The sequence below is a fragment of the Falco biarmicus genome, chromosome 2, assembly GCF_023638135.1.
Source record: "Falco biarmicus isolate bFalBia1 chromosome 2, bFalBia1.pri, whole genome shotgun sequence".
Taxonomy (NCBI): Eukaryota; Metazoa; Chordata; class Aves; order Falconiformes; family Falconidae; genus Falco; species Falco biarmicus.
This window is the reverse complement of record NC_079289.1, coordinates 12,114,252-12,133,460: the sequence shown is the minus strand read 5'-3', so window position 1 is coordinate 12,133,460 and position 19,209 is coordinate 12,114,252. Positions and strand designations below refer to the sequence as shown.

General features: G+C 41.7%; 1 protein-coding gene across 5 annotated transcripts in view; it reads right to left on the bottom strand.

Moving 5' to 3' along the window:
- CEP295 (centrosomal protein 295) overlaps positions 1–19,209 on the bottom strand; it is a 77,178-nt gene that overhangs the window by 38,736 nt on the left and 19,233 nt on the right. For 3 of the 5 annotated variants that reach the window (XM_056328640.1, XM_056328637.1, XM_056328641.1), the window contains exons 1-5: positions 8,280–8,380; positions 6,427–6,559; positions 4,053–4,253; positions 2,655–2,779; positions 1,642–1,735 (exon numbers count right to left, since the gene is read on the bottom strand). In XM_056328640.1, coding sequence (XP_056184615.1) covers positions 1,642–1,735; positions 2,655–2,779; positions 4,053–4,253; positions 6,427–6,534 — 528 coding nt within the window. In that variant the 5' untranslated portion in view covers positions 6,535–6,559; positions 8,280–8,380. The other 2 variants (XM_056328639.1, XM_056328638.1) reach the window with 2 other exon arrangements.

The following is a 19,209-nucleotide window of genomic DNA, read 5'->3' as shown; positions in this document are numbered from 1 at the left end:
TACAGGCACACCTTCTCCTAGTAATTCTGAAAACTGTTAAGGGTCAAACCTTATTCAGTTTTCCAGATACACCAGCACCAAAACCCTACCATATAACACACTATCCTGTACATAACATGATGGATGTAGCTGGGAAAAGCTTTGGTAACTTCACTGGCTCTGAGAGGGACTGGTATACTTTAATCCTTTCTTTTCTTCTCAGTGGTCTGAATATCCCTGACAGTCTGAAAGGGCACAACACAAAAGGCAACTTGAAACTCTGCATTAATGAAGTTACATTAAAATCAAATTTTCTGAAAGCTAATTCCAAAGTAAAAATGCACATAATGTTCTTCCTGCAGTTCAGATCCGCAATCCTACTTCTATACCTATGCAGAATCTCTCTGAAATCAAAGCAGCATGACGAGATAAAGTCATCATCCCCCCAGAAAGGGTACAGTATAGAACTGAAAACAAGGGTTTTATCTACTTTCCTCCCAAACAGCCTTAAGTACTGGTTTCCTATCAAAATTCAACAGACTGCCCTACATTTAGTATTCCCAACAAGAAATTGGGAAAAAAACCAAACAAAACAAAAAACCCTGCACAGCTAAAAAAGGTAGTACTACATTACAGAACTAAAAAAAAATATGTTACTACTGCAACATTATGACAGAAGGCTGAGGTGGTGCATACATGCTGAGAAAGATTACTGTAGTTTAATACCACAGTGGCTATTAAATGAAAATGAGATCACGATAAATTTTAAGACACATTAACCACAAAAATATCATCTCAGATGACAAGAAACAAAATCCACATGTAACAAGTGCTCAGAAATAAACAAATACCAAAGTTTAGTAGTAAAAAGTCTGCAAACACATAATTCCATTAATTTTCTTTATTTTTGCTGAACCATTCCCTTACAGTATGCAAACAGCAATTTCAGATATCCCGTTGTCCTGGTTTCAACTGGGATGGAGTTAATTACCTTCTTAGGTGCTAGTACAATGTTGTGTTTTGGCTTTGATGTGAGAACAATGTTGATAAGGCACTGATATTTTTAGTTGCTGCTAGGCGATATTTATACTCAGGCAAGAACTTTTCAGTTTCTCAGGCTTTGTCAGCAAAAAGGCTGGAGGGGCACAAGGAACTGGAAGGAGACACAGCCAGGACAGCTAATCCAAACTAGCCAAAGGGGCATTCCACACCATGGGGCGCAGTGCTTGGTATATATACCCGGGGGGCTGGCCAGGGCGGGCGGATCATTGCGCCGGGACTGGCTGGGCATCGGTCAGCAGGTGGTGAGTAGTTGCATTGTGTATCATGTTTATTTCTTCCTTTCTCTCTGGATTTTATTCTCACCCCTTCTCCCTTTTCATTATAACTGTTATTGTCATCACTGTTATTATTGTCCTTTCATTTTTATTCTGTTTCAATTCCTGAATTGTTCTTACTTCACCCCTCAAGTGTTACATTCCTTTCCCACTCTCCTCCCCAACCCACTGGGTGAGGGGGAAAGTGAGTGAGCGGCTGTGTGGTGCTTAATTACCAGATAGGGTTAAACCATGACACCTGTTGCAAGGAGACAGACCAATAAATAAATAATTACATTATATTGTACCCTGAAATTGTGATCACTACCATGCCATGGATACATACCTCAAGAGGACGTGGTGGAGGAGGTGGCAAGCTTGCAACTTTGGCTGCTCTTTGTCTTTCCACTTCCAGAGCATGTTTACGTGCATTTGTTCGTCTTGGGCAAAAACACAGAAACGAACAAAAAATGTGTTGCCCCCCCCAAAACAAACAAACCAACCAAGCAACCAAAACCACCAAAAACCAAAACACATACAAAAGAGAAAATTAAAATTCTTCAAGCAACAATGACAGCACTGTGCAAAATAAAAGGCAAACCTAAAAATAAACAGATTCAGATGTACCCTAATTAAATGTTTGGGATGTAGGGATGGACAAAGCACACTGAAAAGCCAACAGAACTTATGCTGGAAGGAAGCACTTGGAAGTACTGCAAAAATGTTAATATATACAAGCTTCTAAAGAACAAAGCAGAATCCCCACTTTTCATTAAAGTTTTCAGAAAGCACTGTATCACTTTAACATATTTTAATTGCTCAAGTGTGGACAAAACTAAGTATTTAATCAACAGGTCTCAGCTCTACTCAAGCACATCCCCAAGAGTACACAGTTCATTTTTCATGCCAGGCCAGGTTTGGTCCAATCTGCTTAAAATAATAAAAAAACCCAACTAAACAAACAAAACCACTAAGAAGGAAGATCATGGCAAATGCAATAGGTCGTCTCATCAAGAGGGTAACTCTCCATCACGAACTGGCCTAAGAACATTTAATTTCTTATGTCACTGAATAGCTTTCAGCCAACAATCTAGACTCTAGAGAATATAGAGATGAAAAGCCCCCCACTCACTGAAAGTCTGTAAGGTCAGGTCATATACTTGACTTTTTTTCCTTAATTTTAAAACTACAGTTCTTACCAAAATCTGCAAGCTTTGTCCATGAGCATTAATGCTCTAACCCATAAAATTTCAAGATTAAAAGAGCTCCAAGCAAGAAGCATCAAGATTTTTTGTCTTTCACCTTTTGACATTGTGAAATACATTCTATGCTTAATAAAACTAGATAACTATTGCATACCGGGCTTGCTCATGAAGTAATTTTTCTTTTTGGTACTTCTGCTCTTTCAGGGCTTTCCTATGTCTCTTCTCTGCTCTTCGTTTCCTTTCCTCTGCTTGCTTTGCCAGAGCTTCTAAGTTAGGTTCCTTAACAATAAAATATTTCAAGTACTTAATAGAGGATTTTACTCACTTCTCACACTACCAGTGTGATATTTCAAATTAAGTACTCCTGGTAAGAATCACAAGCTCAAAATTACTTTCGACTGGATTAGAGTAAAAACACTTTAAGTAGTAACTTCTCCTTCTCTGCCATCTTTATTCTCTTCTTCTTTACCACCAACAGCAGCAAATTTACCCCATTCCTCAGCCATCGTAACGAAATATTGGTGTGGAAACTTTAGCTTCTCTCTGCACCTCTTTGATAAAGAGGGAAATATAAGTATACTGACAGATTTTAGCAAATGCTGACTAAACTGTACAGAGAAAGCATGTTACTACTTTTCAGTCATTAATTACAACAAAAATGTATCAACAGAAACATTTCTTTGCAATTCTCTGTTCTTATGGCAGTAGTACCACAGTTTTCCACAAACTCATCCATCCTAGCATCAGAAAGGACTTCACAAAGAAGTTGATTTAGAGACACTGAGATACAGAAAAGTATAATGATATTTTACTTGGGTTAAAAAGTCTGACTGATTCAGGAAGTAAGCTAGTTTGCAAAATTCATGCAAGAAATCTCTGGCACTGCTGATTTCTAAAAACCTGATTCAGAGTCAAACCTATGGAAAATTTCAACCCAACAACCTCAATGTTCTCTCAAAGAGAGCTCAGACAAGTTACCGGATTTTAAAGAAAGTGAAAATAGTTTATAGGTGCAAAATTAAGAAATGATACCAGTTTTCAGTCTAGGGAAAGGCTTTGGAAGCCCTTGCCAAAAGTTTCCAAGTCACCAGAACACCCAAAGTGGAAAAAAACCCACATAACAAAAAAAACCCCAAACAAGAGTTAAGTATTTTCTTAACCATACAAAAGATACTGGTACATGGTAGAGAAAAAAAAGTTACTATATTACTGGCATACTTGAGACAATGATTCACCATGTGCAATTTAGTCAAGTACAGACATACACTATCATTTATGTGTACAATCTAACATAAACAAAAATAAGAATAACTTCAAGAGTTTGCACAGCAGAAGCCTTAGCACACGGGCCTGCCAGACCACTTAACCCTAGCCTTGTGGAAGGATACCTGCAAAAAAGTACATAAACATTTTTAAGAAGTTTCCATTCTTAAAAACCTGTTGGTTTAGGTATTAGGACTGCAAGACCAAGAATATTAAAAAAATCCAACATCTTGGTACTTCTAGAACATCAAGAATTTATCTGACAAGAATATTAATAAGTTCCACTCACATTCTCCTTGGCTTGTCGGTGACCTTCACCAATTGCTCTTAAGCTTGATAAATAGAGTTTTTCTAGGGCTTTCATCTTTTGATCCTGTGCTTTCTGCCATTCAGCTCTCAATGCCTCCTCTAGCTGATGCAGTTGTTCTTCTCTTTTCTGCTTTACTTTCTGTCTTATCTGCAAGGCGATGTACTTCTGTTGCTCTCTAACCTGTAGAAATAGCATTTAGGTTTTGTCAGCAACTTAAAAAAGCACAGTATTTTTTGCAGCAAATCTTTCCACAACATACACTATCCTCCCTTCAGCTTTCCATCTCATCTACTTTTCCAATACCAATCTGTCCAGAAACTACTTTACAGTTGCTGTTACCTTTTTCAAAAATTAATATATTAACTAATAAATTTAATGTTAGTTAAATGTTTTAGTTAAATGTTTCAGTTAAAGTCCAAATAGCAACATACAACTGATAAACAAACTGCAAACATTGCTTGGAAACATAGAACCATTTAAGCTGGAAAAGATTCCAAGATCGATGAGTCCAACTGTTAACTCAGGACTGACAAGTCCACCACTAAACCATGTCCCTAAGCACTGAATCTGTGCGGTTTTTAGAACACCTCCAGGGACGGTGTTCCCTGGGCAGCTTGTTCCAGTGCTTGGCAACCCTTTCAGTGAAGCCATTTTTACTACTATCCAATTTAAAACTCCCCTAGCATAACTTGAGGCCATTTCCTCTTGTCCTATCACTTGTTATCTGGGAGAAGAAGATCTATCACCTGCCTACAACCTCCTTTTCATTCCTATTACAACGCAACATGGTTCAAAGAAAATCAGCAACTATAATGATAATTGAAAGTCTGCTTACTAAGTTTGTCTTCCACTTTGTCTGAGAGAAGTAAAATTCTCTTCACTGAAAGGGAAAACATATCAAGAAAAAAGCCTAAAAGGGGTCAAAGATGAATGTCTTTGAAGATAACGTATTTTTTGAAGATGTGAAAGACTCGACGAGCTTGTGTAGGACAAAGCAAAGGAAGGCCAAGAAAACAATAAGAGAAATGGAGAAATAGCCCTGTCATCTAACAGCAGGACAGCAGAACAGAAATAGAACACGAGTGATCAACAGACATGTTCTGAAGAATATAAAGGTACTCTGCTCAGGCATTCTAAAAGGAGCAGTACTTAAAACCTTTAGAGCTATGACACATTGTAGCAATTCAGTTCATCTAGTGGAAGGCTGATTACCTATTACCAGCAGCTGCCTTTTTCTTCTGCCTGATCACTGTGAAGACACCTGCAACACTGTAAGAGGTATGAATGCTTACACTAGTGACACATCAGCAAGAGAAAGAAAACTGCACATTCACAGCCAAATAAAAATGGTAGATACTGTGAAGCTGGCAGGGAAGAAGAGATTCTGCAACCGATGCGAAAGGGAATCTAACAAACAGCGAAGGTACCGCAAGCAAAATATGCACTTAGCAGTAAATAAACAGGAGAAAAGGAAAATAATTCATAAACTAAATAGAATATACAATATGGGGGGGGGGGGGGGGAGGGGGGAGAGGAAGAGCGGCTGGAAAGCTGCCTGGTGGAAAAGGACCTGGGGGTGCTGGTTGACAGCTGGCTGGGCATGAGCCAGGAGTGTGCCCAGGTGGCCAAGACAGCCAACAGCATCCTGGCTTGTATCCAAAACAGGGAGCCCAGCAGGACAGCGGCAGTGATTGTCCTCCTGTACTTGGCACCAGTGAGGCTGCACCTCAAATAATGGGTTCAGTTTTGGGTCCCTTACTACAAGAAGGACACTGAAGTGCTGGAGTGTGTCCAAAGAAGGGCAACAAATCTGGTGAAGGGTCTAGAGCGCAAGTCTTTTGAGGAGCAGTTGAGGGAACTGGGGTTGTTTAGCATGGAGAGGAAGAGGCTCAGGGGCGACCTCATTGCTGTCTACAACTACCTGAAAGGGGGTTACAGCAAGGTGGGGGTCGAGTTGGTCTCTTCTCTCAAGTAACAAGAGATAGGACAAGAGCAAACGGCCTCAAGTTGTGCCAGGGGAGGTCTAGATTGGTTATTAGGAAAATGTCTTCACAGAAAGGGCTGCCAAGCATTTGAACAGGCTGGCCAGGAAGGGCCTGAGTCACTATCTCTGGAGGTATTTAAAAAACACGTAGATGTGGTGCTTTGGGGCACAGTTGTGGACTGGGCAGTGCTGGGTTAATGGTTGGACCCAATGATCTTAAAGGTCTTTTCCAACCTAAACAATTCTACAATTCTATAATATTATGACCCTGAAATTTAGCTTACATGAAATAAATCTTACAGTTATGTTTCCTAAATTATTTGTTACATCATTAAATGAAATACACAACATGCAGAAATACAGGCATACTTGCTGTAGCCTCAGTTTTCTTCTTCTTTCATACTCTTCTTTCAGAAACATGGTTTCTTCGTTAGGACTAAGCCTCAATTTCCCAGCTTTTTCAACTTTCCTCTTCATCTTTGGAATGCTGAATAATCAACTTCTATAAAAACATGAAAAACAGAAATTGTGCATAAATTACATAGGTAAGCCATCTATAAAAAACAGATATTGCCATAATCGTACAAATCTGTCATTGTATCTAGGAGTGTGAGCTACAATTGTTCACATCAGAGCCAATGCCAATGTTGTTGAGTACAACTGAGACAGTCTTTGTCAGTCATAAAATGTACTGCTTTTGAACTATTACGCTATGTAGTAAACCCTGCAACAGTATTACATTCATATTCTACACCATGGAACAGACATGTCTGCCAAGTGAATACTGAACACCATTCCACTCCTGAGAAGATAAAAAAACCCTAAAACTTATTAAAAACTACACCACACAGTAAAGCAGACTGGTCACTTAGATTTATACTGAAACATTCTCATAACAGTTTTAAGATACTGAGTTTGTTAACATTTTGTACTGTAGTCCAAGGTTTTCTGCCTTGAAGACTGCGAAACTCCAACAGTCTGCATGCCGAGCATCTCACTAGAATGCTAAACTTGCTCACCGACAATTTTTTATTCAAGTTTTCTTAAACAGTCATTTCAAATGATATTTCCCTGTAGATTTCACTGTGGAACCAGGATCTGCTAGTTCTACAGATTGCTTCCCATTTTCCTCGCTATTGTAATTTTCTTCTGCACAGCAAGAATTTTTCAGCTGTCCTTTTTAAAAACTCCTGCAAGTATTTATTTGATCTTTAAATAATTATGTCCTTGATAAGTGTCCCAAAACCAACCAACAAAGACTTTCAAAAGCCACCGTTTAGTTATAAAAGTCAAAAGCTTATTACTAGTGAACAGTCCACACAGCACAAACAATTTAACCAGCATGTTACACCCGGGAAGATTTCTTTTCAGTATTGTAAATAATAATAAAAAAAATTAACAAAACTCTAAAGAAATCAGGTGGGGTGTAAAAACGAAATAATTATCTATAAGATACTTTTGATACAAGGTTATTAAGCAAATGAATCCCAAGCTCATTACAGGATAAGCAGGGACATAACATATATTCCTGCTAGTCTTCCCTTATTTGGCTGATGAGGTACAAAACATAAGTTTATCAATACACGTAATTAAGGAGCAAGTTACTACACCCCCACTATCCCCCCCCCCCAAAAAAAAAAAAAGTTTAGAGAATGAACAATACAAAATTCAACTCTAACACTTCAAGGGTAACAGCTAAAGTAGATAACGCAAACATCAGAGTAAATCGGTCAATGTTTATACAGATTCAGTTACAGTACAAAGCAATCAGTAAATACACGATAGCTAAAGCTATGCCAGCCTTCCCCGGGAGCGCCACGCTACAGAGGTCCCTGTAAGCAACGTTAACACCTCTCCCGATCTCCTGCCCCGGAAAGCCAGCCAAACGCACCTCTCCAGAGCCGGAAAGAGAAGCAGCAGAGGTAAAAGGTAAGGAGCAGGGCAGCGCCCCGGCCGGGGCTCAGACCTGAGGCGGCGGCTCGGGGGCGCTAAGGGGGCCGGCGCACGCAGGAGCACACGCAGGCCCTCAGGGAGAGCCCCGCCGCCAGCGAGCTCTACCCAGAGGGCCCCGGGCCCGCTCGGGCCGCTCCCGCTCAGCCACCGGAGGAGCCACGGCCACTGCAATTCGACGAGCCCGAGCTGAGGAGAGACGATGCGGAGGGAAGGAGAAGGAAAAGCGCGCCCAGGGAAGGGACGCGGATGGCGCGGCCGCCCACACCTACCCGCCGCTCCTCCCGCCGCCAACGGGCCCTCGCGGCCGCCGTCCCACCAATGGCTGCCCCCCCGCCCCCCGCGCGTCACCGTCACCGCTCGCTCCCAGCGGCCAATCACCGCCGGCGCAGCGGGAAACCGAGCGCCACGGCGGGACGCGCCCCCTGCGCATGCGGGACACCGCCCTTACCGCCGCCCCGCCCCACGCGCCAGCCGTACGGAAGCGCGCATGCGCCACCGCGCCGCCCTCCCCCCGCCCCCCCCGTGCGACTGAGCCCCGCCCCTGCCGCCGGGCGACCAATGGGAGCTGCGGGCAGCCGCGCCCGGCCCAAGGCGGCGCGTACAAAACGGTGGCTGCGGCCGGGGCGGGTGGATGGTTGGTTTTCTTTTCTGAGCCCTTCGTTCTCGGTTGGTCCCTGCTCAAGGACTGGTTTGTATGGGCTTAGCGTTTTGTGTGCTTAATCATATAACCTCAGTATATATTTGAAGGCATTTATTATTAGGGTTTTCTTGCAGCGCTATATCAGTTGGCCCCAGTCAGGGTTTTGAGGCACTGAAGCTCCTGTGGGATGAGTATTGGCTAAACTAGGAACGGTGAGGGAGTAGAGCAAAACTCAGCACTGCTAGTTTAATCTCTATGTAGCCTTCTTGTTCAGAGTTTTTTGGATGTGTGGTATGTGTACAAGGAGTGAATTTAGACTGACAGTACCCTAGACCTGCAGTGCTGTTCTGCCCACCTTCCAGGCTTGCATGTGGCTGCTAAAGCTGCTTCCACAATGAGTGGATCTGTGCTGCTATCTCAACATCATAACCAGTGCCGACCTCTTTTATAAATCTCTTTTTTTTTAACTAATGTCTGCTCCTTGTAAGTCTGATGCAATACTTGTGTTTTTCCTTGCTTTCATCCTCATGTTTTGGTTTTCTTTCTAAAAGAGACCATTTATCATATTCTGTGAGACTTGCAGCAGTTGGGATTTAAAAGTGCAGTCATCTGATATCTTTGATTTATGAGAAACAAAAAACCCGAGCAAAAACTTGTTATTCATGTTCAGAGAAACAATTCTGCTGCAAATATGGTTGAAGCAAGAACAGCTGCACTGGACTATTTCTTTGCATTGAGTATGTTCCCAGGGTCCAAGCTGCTGCAGAAATGGAAGAAATGCTTGTGACTTAACCGATCAGGCACAAATGAGATGACTGGTTGTCTTGTGCTGAAACATGAGGGGCAGTTTTTTCTAGAAAAAGGAAAAAATTATTTTGTACTAGGAAGTCACAGTAACCCACATGCCCCACAGGACTGAAACCTGGAGGGCTGAGATTACTTGGTAAAAATTAGTATGTGCATGCAGATGCATGGCTGCACAAGAAATATACTAAAAAATACAGAACTGCAAAACAAAAGACATGAGCATAGGAAGACCAGGTAACTCAGCAGCTGAATGTGCTTACTTCCCTACCTTTGGCATTTTGCTGCTAAACTGCTTTCTTATTCAGACTTGCTTTCTGTCAGATGCTTGCAACTTGCTGCAAACTGCTGATGGTAATAGCTGATACCAAGTTAATACCTGACTGTACATTAAAGACACCCAGATGTTTTGCAATATGCATATTGAATAAATTAAATTTGAGCAGTGCACTTCTAAATGTGTTTTCCAGTCTCCTTATTGGATTTTTTTTGTCCTTCAGCGTTTTCATTATGGCAGTGCTCTCCACAATAACATCTCTTCTAAATAGCTTTATCCTGCAGGTCAACAGGTAAAAAAAAAAAAAAATTAAGACAGTCTATTAAGAGAGTAATTGAGATTATAGATTTTTAGAATCCTCTACTTATAAAATGTGAAAGAGGTCAAATATATGCTCCTCAATTATACTACTGGAAAAAAAGAGATTACGAAACCTACACGTGCTGGGTAAGAATTTTGTTTCAAGGGTGTTTTCTAGTCAGTGTATTGCAGAATTATTTCTGAAAAGGGGGATTTAGCAGTCATTTTAATATTGTAATATTTTCTAATTTTTGTTCTACCTGTTTGAATTACAGTATTACAGGCCTGCATTAATTCTTTCCCCTGTGAAGTAGATGGTATTCCTTTTATAAAAGGTGAAGAGTGATACAGCAGTATCAGCGTATCTAGCCAGGCATATATAAACCTAGAGATAATGGCTCCCCTGTGCTTCAATTACCGGTCCTGTTTCTCCTGGGGGAAAAGAATGGTACTTGGGGGAGTTATCTACAAATTCCCAAGACAGCTGGGGGGAAATCTGAATTTCTTTTCAGGAATTGAATGTTTTCTATCCGTAAAAAATATCTTGCAGTGTGAATCTACATGAAAACACAGATTTAAAAGAAATCATTTTTGTTTCATGTGTTTGAAGTTGAAGAGGGGCTGTGTGACACTGAAGTCACACGTTGCTGAGACAGCCTGCAGTGCACGGTCGGGAGCTCAGATCACAGTATAGGCCTTCTGCTGTCCCAGACAATGGCTTTTGAGAGTGGGGCTGTCCACACTTGCCTATCACAGAGGATGTTTATTCTATCAGCAGATGAACCACTGCAAGAGATGTTGGCACAGGCACATTGCCTTGGTGTGCTCTGTGGGACCATTTAGTCTGAAAATAAGATTAGTGAGGCTGGAATTGCCTCTGTGTGCTCTAGGAGGAAAGATTCCCTGACTTGCAGGCAGGTTAAGCAGACCAGCACATGCAACCTATACCTTACTGCCACACAGGAGCACTTGCTCCTTTCTTCATTAGAAATTCTTAACTGGCCACTCATGTCTCTCACTTGCACAAGGAAAGGATGACCTTGCAGGCTTTTCTGCATCTTCAGCAGAGAAGCACTGGTTTTATAGGTTTTCTGAGATCCAGTAATGGAACAGTACAACCACCTGACAGCTCACCCTTGCGCAGGACTGCACACCCTGCATGAATTAAGTATTCTCCTTGAAAACCACTGAAGGAAGAGCTTTAAAGAAAGTGTCATATTCCGATAGTAACACCCCCATCCCGAGTCCTCTAACATCTCATTAGACAGTAACGCAGTTTGCTGTTTCTTGTCTCCTTCTTGCTGATTACTGAAGTATTGGAATGAAATGAGAACTTCTCTCAGTTTGAATTGGCTTTTTTCTGCATTCAGTATTCCTGAATGTCACATACCACATTATCATATGGTCTTAAATGTTTCACTATGGTTCATTTTGTTTTGATCTGTGATTACTTATCCCATGCTGTTTTATCTCTTTCAGCACCTGACACCAGACATCTAATTATCATGACCACCAGGAACTAACAGGATGTGGTTTTACAAAGATTTGTAATCTTCCAGTTCATACAGTCTCAAAACTGTAAAGTGTTTTTTTAAAGTAGTTTGCATTAAGTGTGTTTTTCACATGTAAGCTTTGCAAACATAGATGGAGTTTCCTAAAAAGGAAAAAAGGCTAATCTTTATTTTTGGGACTGACTAATCTGGTATGGTCAGTGTGTGTAAGTACAGCATATAATAGCCTCTGCCTGAGACTGATTTGGAGATAAATTTTCTTGACATATGTGGAAGGGTAGCTTTTGTTATTATACCCTGTGTCATGTAATAGAAGCCTGCAAAGCTATGCTTTCCAGTACCAAGGCAACTATATCCAGAGCTGTGCCTGTACGAATTCTCAATGTGCAGATTCTATTTATAAAAAGATGGTTAAAAAAAATGAAGTAAAATATGAGGCATAAAAAGCTATGTAGCTGGTAAAAAGATAATTACATGTAATTCAATTAAATGCAATGTGCATCCTAAAATTATTGTCATGGAAAGACAAAGAAATGGCTGTAAATTCAACTCTGATTTTATATATAAATGGTGTTGTCTTACAGAAAAAAACCCGCATGCTTTTCTATGACATTGGTCCAGAAGCTCTTATTATGGAACCAACAGCAGCCTTACGCAATGCCCATTCTCTATCATGAATGCCCCTGGGACTTCACCCAGCATCCTTAGCTCAGTTTAATGGTTTGGGTCTCCAGAAAACAACCAGCCTTGGGATGGTAAGAGCAGCACCAAGTGCTTAAGAATTTCCTATTCATGCATGAACTATGGTGCTGTGTAAGGTCATTTTAAAACGGGCTCTCAAAAAAAAGAACTCTCCCAAAGCTTGAGGCCAACAGAACTGAGCTGGATTCAGGGTTTTACAGACAAAAAGCAGCCTTGTGTAGCTATACTGCTGCATGTCCTCAGAACTAGCCTGCTTTGCTACTTGGTGATTCCAGTGTATGCAGAATTCTAAAATTCTTGTTCAGCCTTCTAAAACATATTGGAACCATACATAGAATTTTCTCCTATTGTTTTAATATGCATAGTAACTATGAGCACAAATAGGCCAATTATGCTCAGTTCAGTGAGTTTACAGCTGGTCTTCGCCAGCTTTCCTCAAAGACTGTGCCATATCTTGTTTGGCTAACCTTCCTTTGTTTCTTCTTGTAATATCAACTTTTATTCAATTGCAGAAACTATACTGAACATTACTCGCTTTATTGCAGGTAGTTTCAGCAGGAAATAGAATGGTGCTAGATTTTCTGGTATTTTCTTTAAATAAAAGACTCTATTCCAGCAAGATCTCTTAAATGACTTAAATTTTTACCTTGTAGAAAAGGACCTCCTTATGTGATTAAAAATGCTTTCTTAAGTTCAGTCCTACATTAGTAGTAAGCATTGTGTGTTCAGCACGTAGTACAGATGAAACTGGGAGAAAACAAGGTGGTTTTTTTCTAATGTTAAAATAATTACTTTTTCTCCAACCTAAATTGGTGGCTTCTTTTGTACTATTTGCCTCCTCCTTTTGATTGCTTATGTTTATTACATTGTATACAAGAGGTGTTGGAAGTTTTCACAAGTTTCAATTTCCCTCAGATGTGCATCCAAATGCCATGCTGTAAGCAATAAAATTAATGTAAGAACACTGTGAAGAGTAAGACTGAAGCTTAAGGCTTTGAGTCTAGACATCGCCAAAGAAGAGGTTAAAGGTTCTGGATGAAATCATAAATAGTCAGGTACTGTCAAATTAATGACTCATTCAATCACAGAATCTCAAAATTTCTTTTGTTGTCTTAATAGTCATTTATACATAAAGCAACTAAAAACGTGTGCTAGAGACTCCCCTTCCTTACTGCTGGCTTCTGCCATCTCTCTGGCAACTTCTATGGTGCGCAACATACAGGATAAGATATAGAAGGCAGGTGCCCTCTCAGTACAGGTCATTGTCCTTGGGTATCTGTTATAATATCTTAATGGTGTTTATGAAATACCAGCAAAATGTTCACAGTATAAAAGAGTGGATCCTGGTTTGATCAAGACCTTCACATTCTAAATCAAACAGACTATATGATCACAGACCTGTGATATACCAAATTACACTTCAACCACAAATTAGCTTTGATGTTTTCTTTAAAAGAAAAACTGATTATGTAGATGGAGTCATTAAAAGGCTTTATGGAGGAAATACGTTTCAAAGAGAACCTTACAAAAGGAACTGATGGTGAAGAAAAATGTACAAGGAGTGAGAATGAATTTGCATCAAGAGGAGGAACTTTGAAAAGCTGCAGAGTGAACAAACATGTTTAGAAGCAAGCAGTGAACATGGAGCAGTGATATAGTGGTTCTTGCTGCTCCCATTTTACTCCCTTTAACAGAAAAGTGTCTCTCTACAAACCTGGAGAATTTTTGTCATAATTTTGCTAAAAATTATAGCCACCAAGAAGGGGTGAAAGAACAAGGGTCTTTAGTGACTGCAGAGAAGTAAACTTACAGTCAGGTCTGAGAGATGAAAATGTGGAAAGGAAGCTGTTTAATGACTTAGATGCTAGTTTGGTAAACTGGACTCTGAGCTTCAGTTTTCTGCAAGACCGTAGATTTTTTGTGTGTGTGACCTTGGCTTAGTCTTTTGGGGATTGATCTGATAAATGGAGCTAAGTCCCAGGATCTTGATCCTGAAAAGCCTTGCTAAGCTACTAAAGTCTAGAAGAAGTTAACATTTTTTAATCCTAACCATCCCTGAGCTCTAGATTTGCTGACCTTTACATGCTCAAGCTGTTCTAATGCTGACAGGACTGAATGGCTCAGAATCTAAACCTGAACAAAATTCAGGAATTACATTTTTTTCAATATACGTCAACATCTAGTGTACTCAAAGTACATGCAACACAACAGCGGCACAGGTTTCTGCACAAAACACACTACTATTTTATTTTGTGATTCAAGAGAAGTGGCAAGTGGAGACCAGGCTTCCTGTTTTCCGTACTTTTGTCTGAACAGCCTGATTAGAGTCATCTGCTCAGTCTCTCCATGGCCAAATTAATAGTCAATTATGTTCTGCACAGTAGCATGGCTTTGCAGGAAGAGGGAGATGATATGATCTTCCTAGAAAGAGCTATGCCTGGTGGCTAGAACATCCCTGTGGGAGTTGACTCTGACTTGCACGTTGAAGGAACATTGAATCTTTCTCACTTCCTCCACAAGTGCTGTGACCACCAAAATGCTGTTAAGTTGATGCAGTTCCTACCGCCTGCTCCTGTTGGGGGTGGGGAAAATTTGCCCAGCTTTTTATTTTTTTAAATGGGGGTTCCTATATTTAGTAAAGGTTTGAGGCTAAAGATATGTTTCCTGAAAAGCATATCCTTACAGGTCTGAGAAGTGGAATTCAAGACGTACTCCTTTTCTCAGTGTTTCCTACAAGCTAGGGCTAGATAGCTGCACCTTTGACTTTAAGTAGTTCCCTAGTGCTGTGCTCATCCTTAGGTCATACTTCGAGGTTCCAGTAAAGCCCAGGAGATGTACGCATCAGTATAAGTCTACATCAGCCCTAAAATTGGAGGTGTCTTTGTTTCAGATACTCAAGTAATACCGAAGTCAGTAAAGGGGACAGCAGTGGTAGTGGAGAAAGACATGGACAGCAGTATCATTTGCCCCAGTTATGTCCTTGGTAAAGCAAAAATATTTTTTCCCCACTGACCCAACAAAATTGCCTTAATTTGCTTCCTTGGGTGATCAGTGCTTATCTGGAGTTTTATCACTGTCCTTTTTAGAGGATAATTTAATTGTTTTACATTTATAGAGGCAAGGTAATCGCCTTAAATTTACATAGAGCTAATTTCTTTCTTTGTGAGTGGGTTCTGCAGAATGCGAGCAATTAAGCTGCTGTGGGAGGATACAGGAAACATGATTAATGGATCAAAGAGACACCATCTAAGGGAAATGGGTATAATACCAAGGGAGATAATGCTCCATTTCATAATAGTTATGCAAATATGCCAAATGTTGGAGAATTCAATTATTATTTGACAAATGGATTTTCTGTGATGCAGAGTAAACACTTACAGGGGAAAAATAAAGCTCTATTGCACATTATCTGTTAGCTTCCTCTCACGCAGGCTAGGTTGGCTGGTCAGGCATCTCATTCAACTGCAGGTGGCAAAGAACAGCTAGGCACGAATCAGTGCCAGACAGTGATACTATTTGGATGAAAAAGATTGACCAAGGTTAAATTCTATGCACACAAGGCCAATCAGCGCTTGTCAATGTGCTCAGTCCTTTTGGTCTATTGCTCAGTCCTCAGCTAAAAGTTAAATTTTATTCCATGTAAATGAAAAGTGGTTTAAGAATGAAGGAAACAGAATTTGACAACATTTATGTTCTTGATTTTCTTTTTTCACTTTTCTCATCTGTAAAAGCAACATTAGTAGAAAAAACAATGATCAAGTAAGAACAGAATGCCTGTGCTAGTGGAAGACACTGGGCTGTGACTCAAAAAACCTGAGCCTTAGTTACCCAAGCTTAAAATGAGGTTAATATTAATGACATATAAAGGCAATAACTCATTTGGATTCTGTAGTGATGGGAGATGCACAAATGTTTAGATTTACCGAAAACATAATTTTCTTGTTTGTTTGCTAGCTTCCATACTGGTTATGGTGTTTTAATCTCTATTCTAAAATACTCTGTTCCCTTACTAACACAATTTAACATGAGGTTTTGTTCTGAGAAATCCTGATCTAGAGAAGGAAGGCATTTGAGAAGCATATTGAAGCATATTGAAGAGTTTCTGACCGTACAGACTGGGCACTGAGCTAACAAAATGCGGCAAGAGTTATGGAGCTAAAGCTGTAAGTATGAAACTCAAGTTTGTCCTTTAGTTGCAACTGCGCTATAGCTCGGTATCAGGACTATACCTGTATGCACACCCACAGCCCATAAATCCTTAATTCCCTGGGTGGTCTAGGAGCTCCCCAACTAGTCATCTGCATCTATGACTTAGACTAATATGAAACAGTGGAGCAACTTGAGATAAGGCAATTGACTGGACTTCCAGCCACCTTCACAACTAAAAATTTGAGTTTCACAGAAGCTCTCCAGGTAGGAATTTTGGACAGTTCTAGAGATTTCTTCAGACAGCTCCTGATGTCTCAATATCAGTTTATATGCTTAAGTGTGTTGGGTGGAGAATCCAATCAATAGACCCCCTTACATGGTTCCTGCTGCAGAATTGACCAAACTTTACACAGACATTTGCAAATAAGCAGTAGAAACTGTTCCTATGTATAAACAAACAGTTACATAGGACCTTTGTACGTACTTAATGACAGTTAGGAGACGTTTTGTATGTAGTTTAAGATAACCTGTAGGAATGGATCATATATGTGCTGGAGTGCTCACATAGTACCACAGGCCAGTTAGATTATCTAAGAATTGAGCAAAACAGTGGTTTAAGAAGCTGGATCACATGATACAGTTAAAATGCTTTGCAAGGACCCCTTGCAATGGCAAGTCCCATTGCCATCTCAACAACAACCAACCCTCTTGTTTGAGATATCTAATTCACCATGCGAGCATCATTCTAGGCCAGTATCTCTAGAAGCTATTTCTTTGTAGCCAGCACTCAGTGTCTGTGCAACACAAATCCTTGCCTGTTAGGACATACCATGCCTTGCAGCCAGGAGGAGTTCTAGGGACATTCCTTCAGGTGCATAGAGACTAGAGGTTGGCAAGTATTTAATAAATTAATCTTCACAATCCTGTGATCCTCAGAAAACCTGCTCCTGGAGATGGCATGCTTCTACTTGGAAGCTCTCCCAATGCTTCAAATGAGACTTCTGTTTATTGCTCCTTTCTGTGAAGGTAGGTCCCTACCCTGTGAAAACAGAAGTCCACCATGATGCAACCAGGCATGACAAAATGAGCTATAAACTTGTATTTATTAGGACTGTATTTTTTTCAGTGTAAAGCATGACAGACAAGTTACCCTATTTAAAAGTCATTCTATGGTTGCTTCTGCAGTGCTGTTGCTTAGTGGTCAAAGCAGTTACCCAGGGCAGTGGAGATCTGGGATTGATCCTTAGCCTGCAAATGCTTTGTCTCAGGCTAGGAAGGTCTCTTTGGGGCATGCACTTGGCTGCCGTGCATCCAGGAATGAGGCTGGAAAGAAAGAAGACAGGGCGGTGCCAGGGTCTGGAGGTATGGAGAGAAAGGTGAGGGGACCTGGAAGTTGGGCAAAGACTGAATTCTTCTCTTCTGTACTCTGAACTATCGGTGCATTTTATATTAGGTAACCATGAGATGAACATTCAAAGCTAAAGAAGGAGTTGAGACCTCAGGTTAGGCTTGTCCTTCAGCCATTACATTACTCTAGAAAGAATGAGCCATGCTCGGTTAGGCCACTACAGTGGGGGGAAGGTTCTGCGCTGTCTATCTTAAGCAGACAAAAGCTCCAAAGTCCAGGAAAAGAAAAGTGCTCAGACACATGTTATCCTCAGGATTTCATACCGAGCAGCCACCAAGCCCTTGTGTGGCATTCTGGGCTACCCTCAGAAATGTCTAATTATTTTCTTTGAGAATATGGAGCTTACATACATAATTTCAGTTCTTTGATTCACCCTGCTGAGACCAGACCTTGTGATACCTGTAAGAAGCGCATGAATAGGCACTCTGGATCTCATCCTCGCATCATTTAAGCATGCATTTTCCCTTTGTTTTTGACTGCAGGGGAGGACATGAGCCCTATTTTCTACTTGCAAGTCATGTGTTAATTCATTTTGATTCACAGAATGACAGAACGGTCAGGGTTGTAAGGGACCTCTGGAGATCATCTTGTGCAACCCCTGCTAAAGCAGGGTCACCCAGAGCAGGCTGCACAGGATCATGTCCAGGTGGGTTCTGAATGTCTCCAGAGAAGGAGACCCCACAGCATCTCTGGGCAGCCTGTGCCAGGGCTCTGTCACCCTCAAGCTAACAAAGTTCTTCCTCATATTCACATGGAACTTGTTGCGTTGCAGTTTGTGCCTGTTGCCCCTTGTCCTGTCACTGGGCTCCACTGAAAAGAGCCTGGCCCTGTCCTCCTGACACTCGCCCTTAAGGTATTTGCAGACATCGATGAGATCCCCCCTCAGCCATCTCTTCTCCAGGCTGAACAGCCCCAGCTCTCCCAGCCTTCCCTCATCAGGGAGATGCTCCAGTCCCCTCATCATCTCTGTAGGACCCTGCTGGCCCCTCCCCAGTAGCTCCCAGTCTCTGTGGAGCTGGGGAGCCCAGCACTGGACCCAGCACTCCAGGTGCGGCCCCACCAGGGCAGAGCAGAGGGGGAGGACCCCCTCCCTCGACCTGCTGGCCACCACGCTCCTCCTGGTGCCCCCCAGGGTCCCACTGGCCCCTTGGCCACAGGGCACACCGCTGGCCCACGGGCACCTTGCTGCCCACCAGCACTCCCGGGCCCTTCCCCGCAGAGCTGCCCCCCAGCAGGTCACCCCCAGCCCCTGCTGGTGCCTGGGGCTGTCCCTCCCCAGGGGCAGGACCCTGCTCTGGCCTTTGCTGAAGGTCACTCGGTCCCTCTCCGCCAGCTCTCCGGCCTGCCCAGGCCTCGCTGGATGGCAGCGCAGCCCCTGGGGCACCAGCCGCCCCTCCCAGTGGGGTGT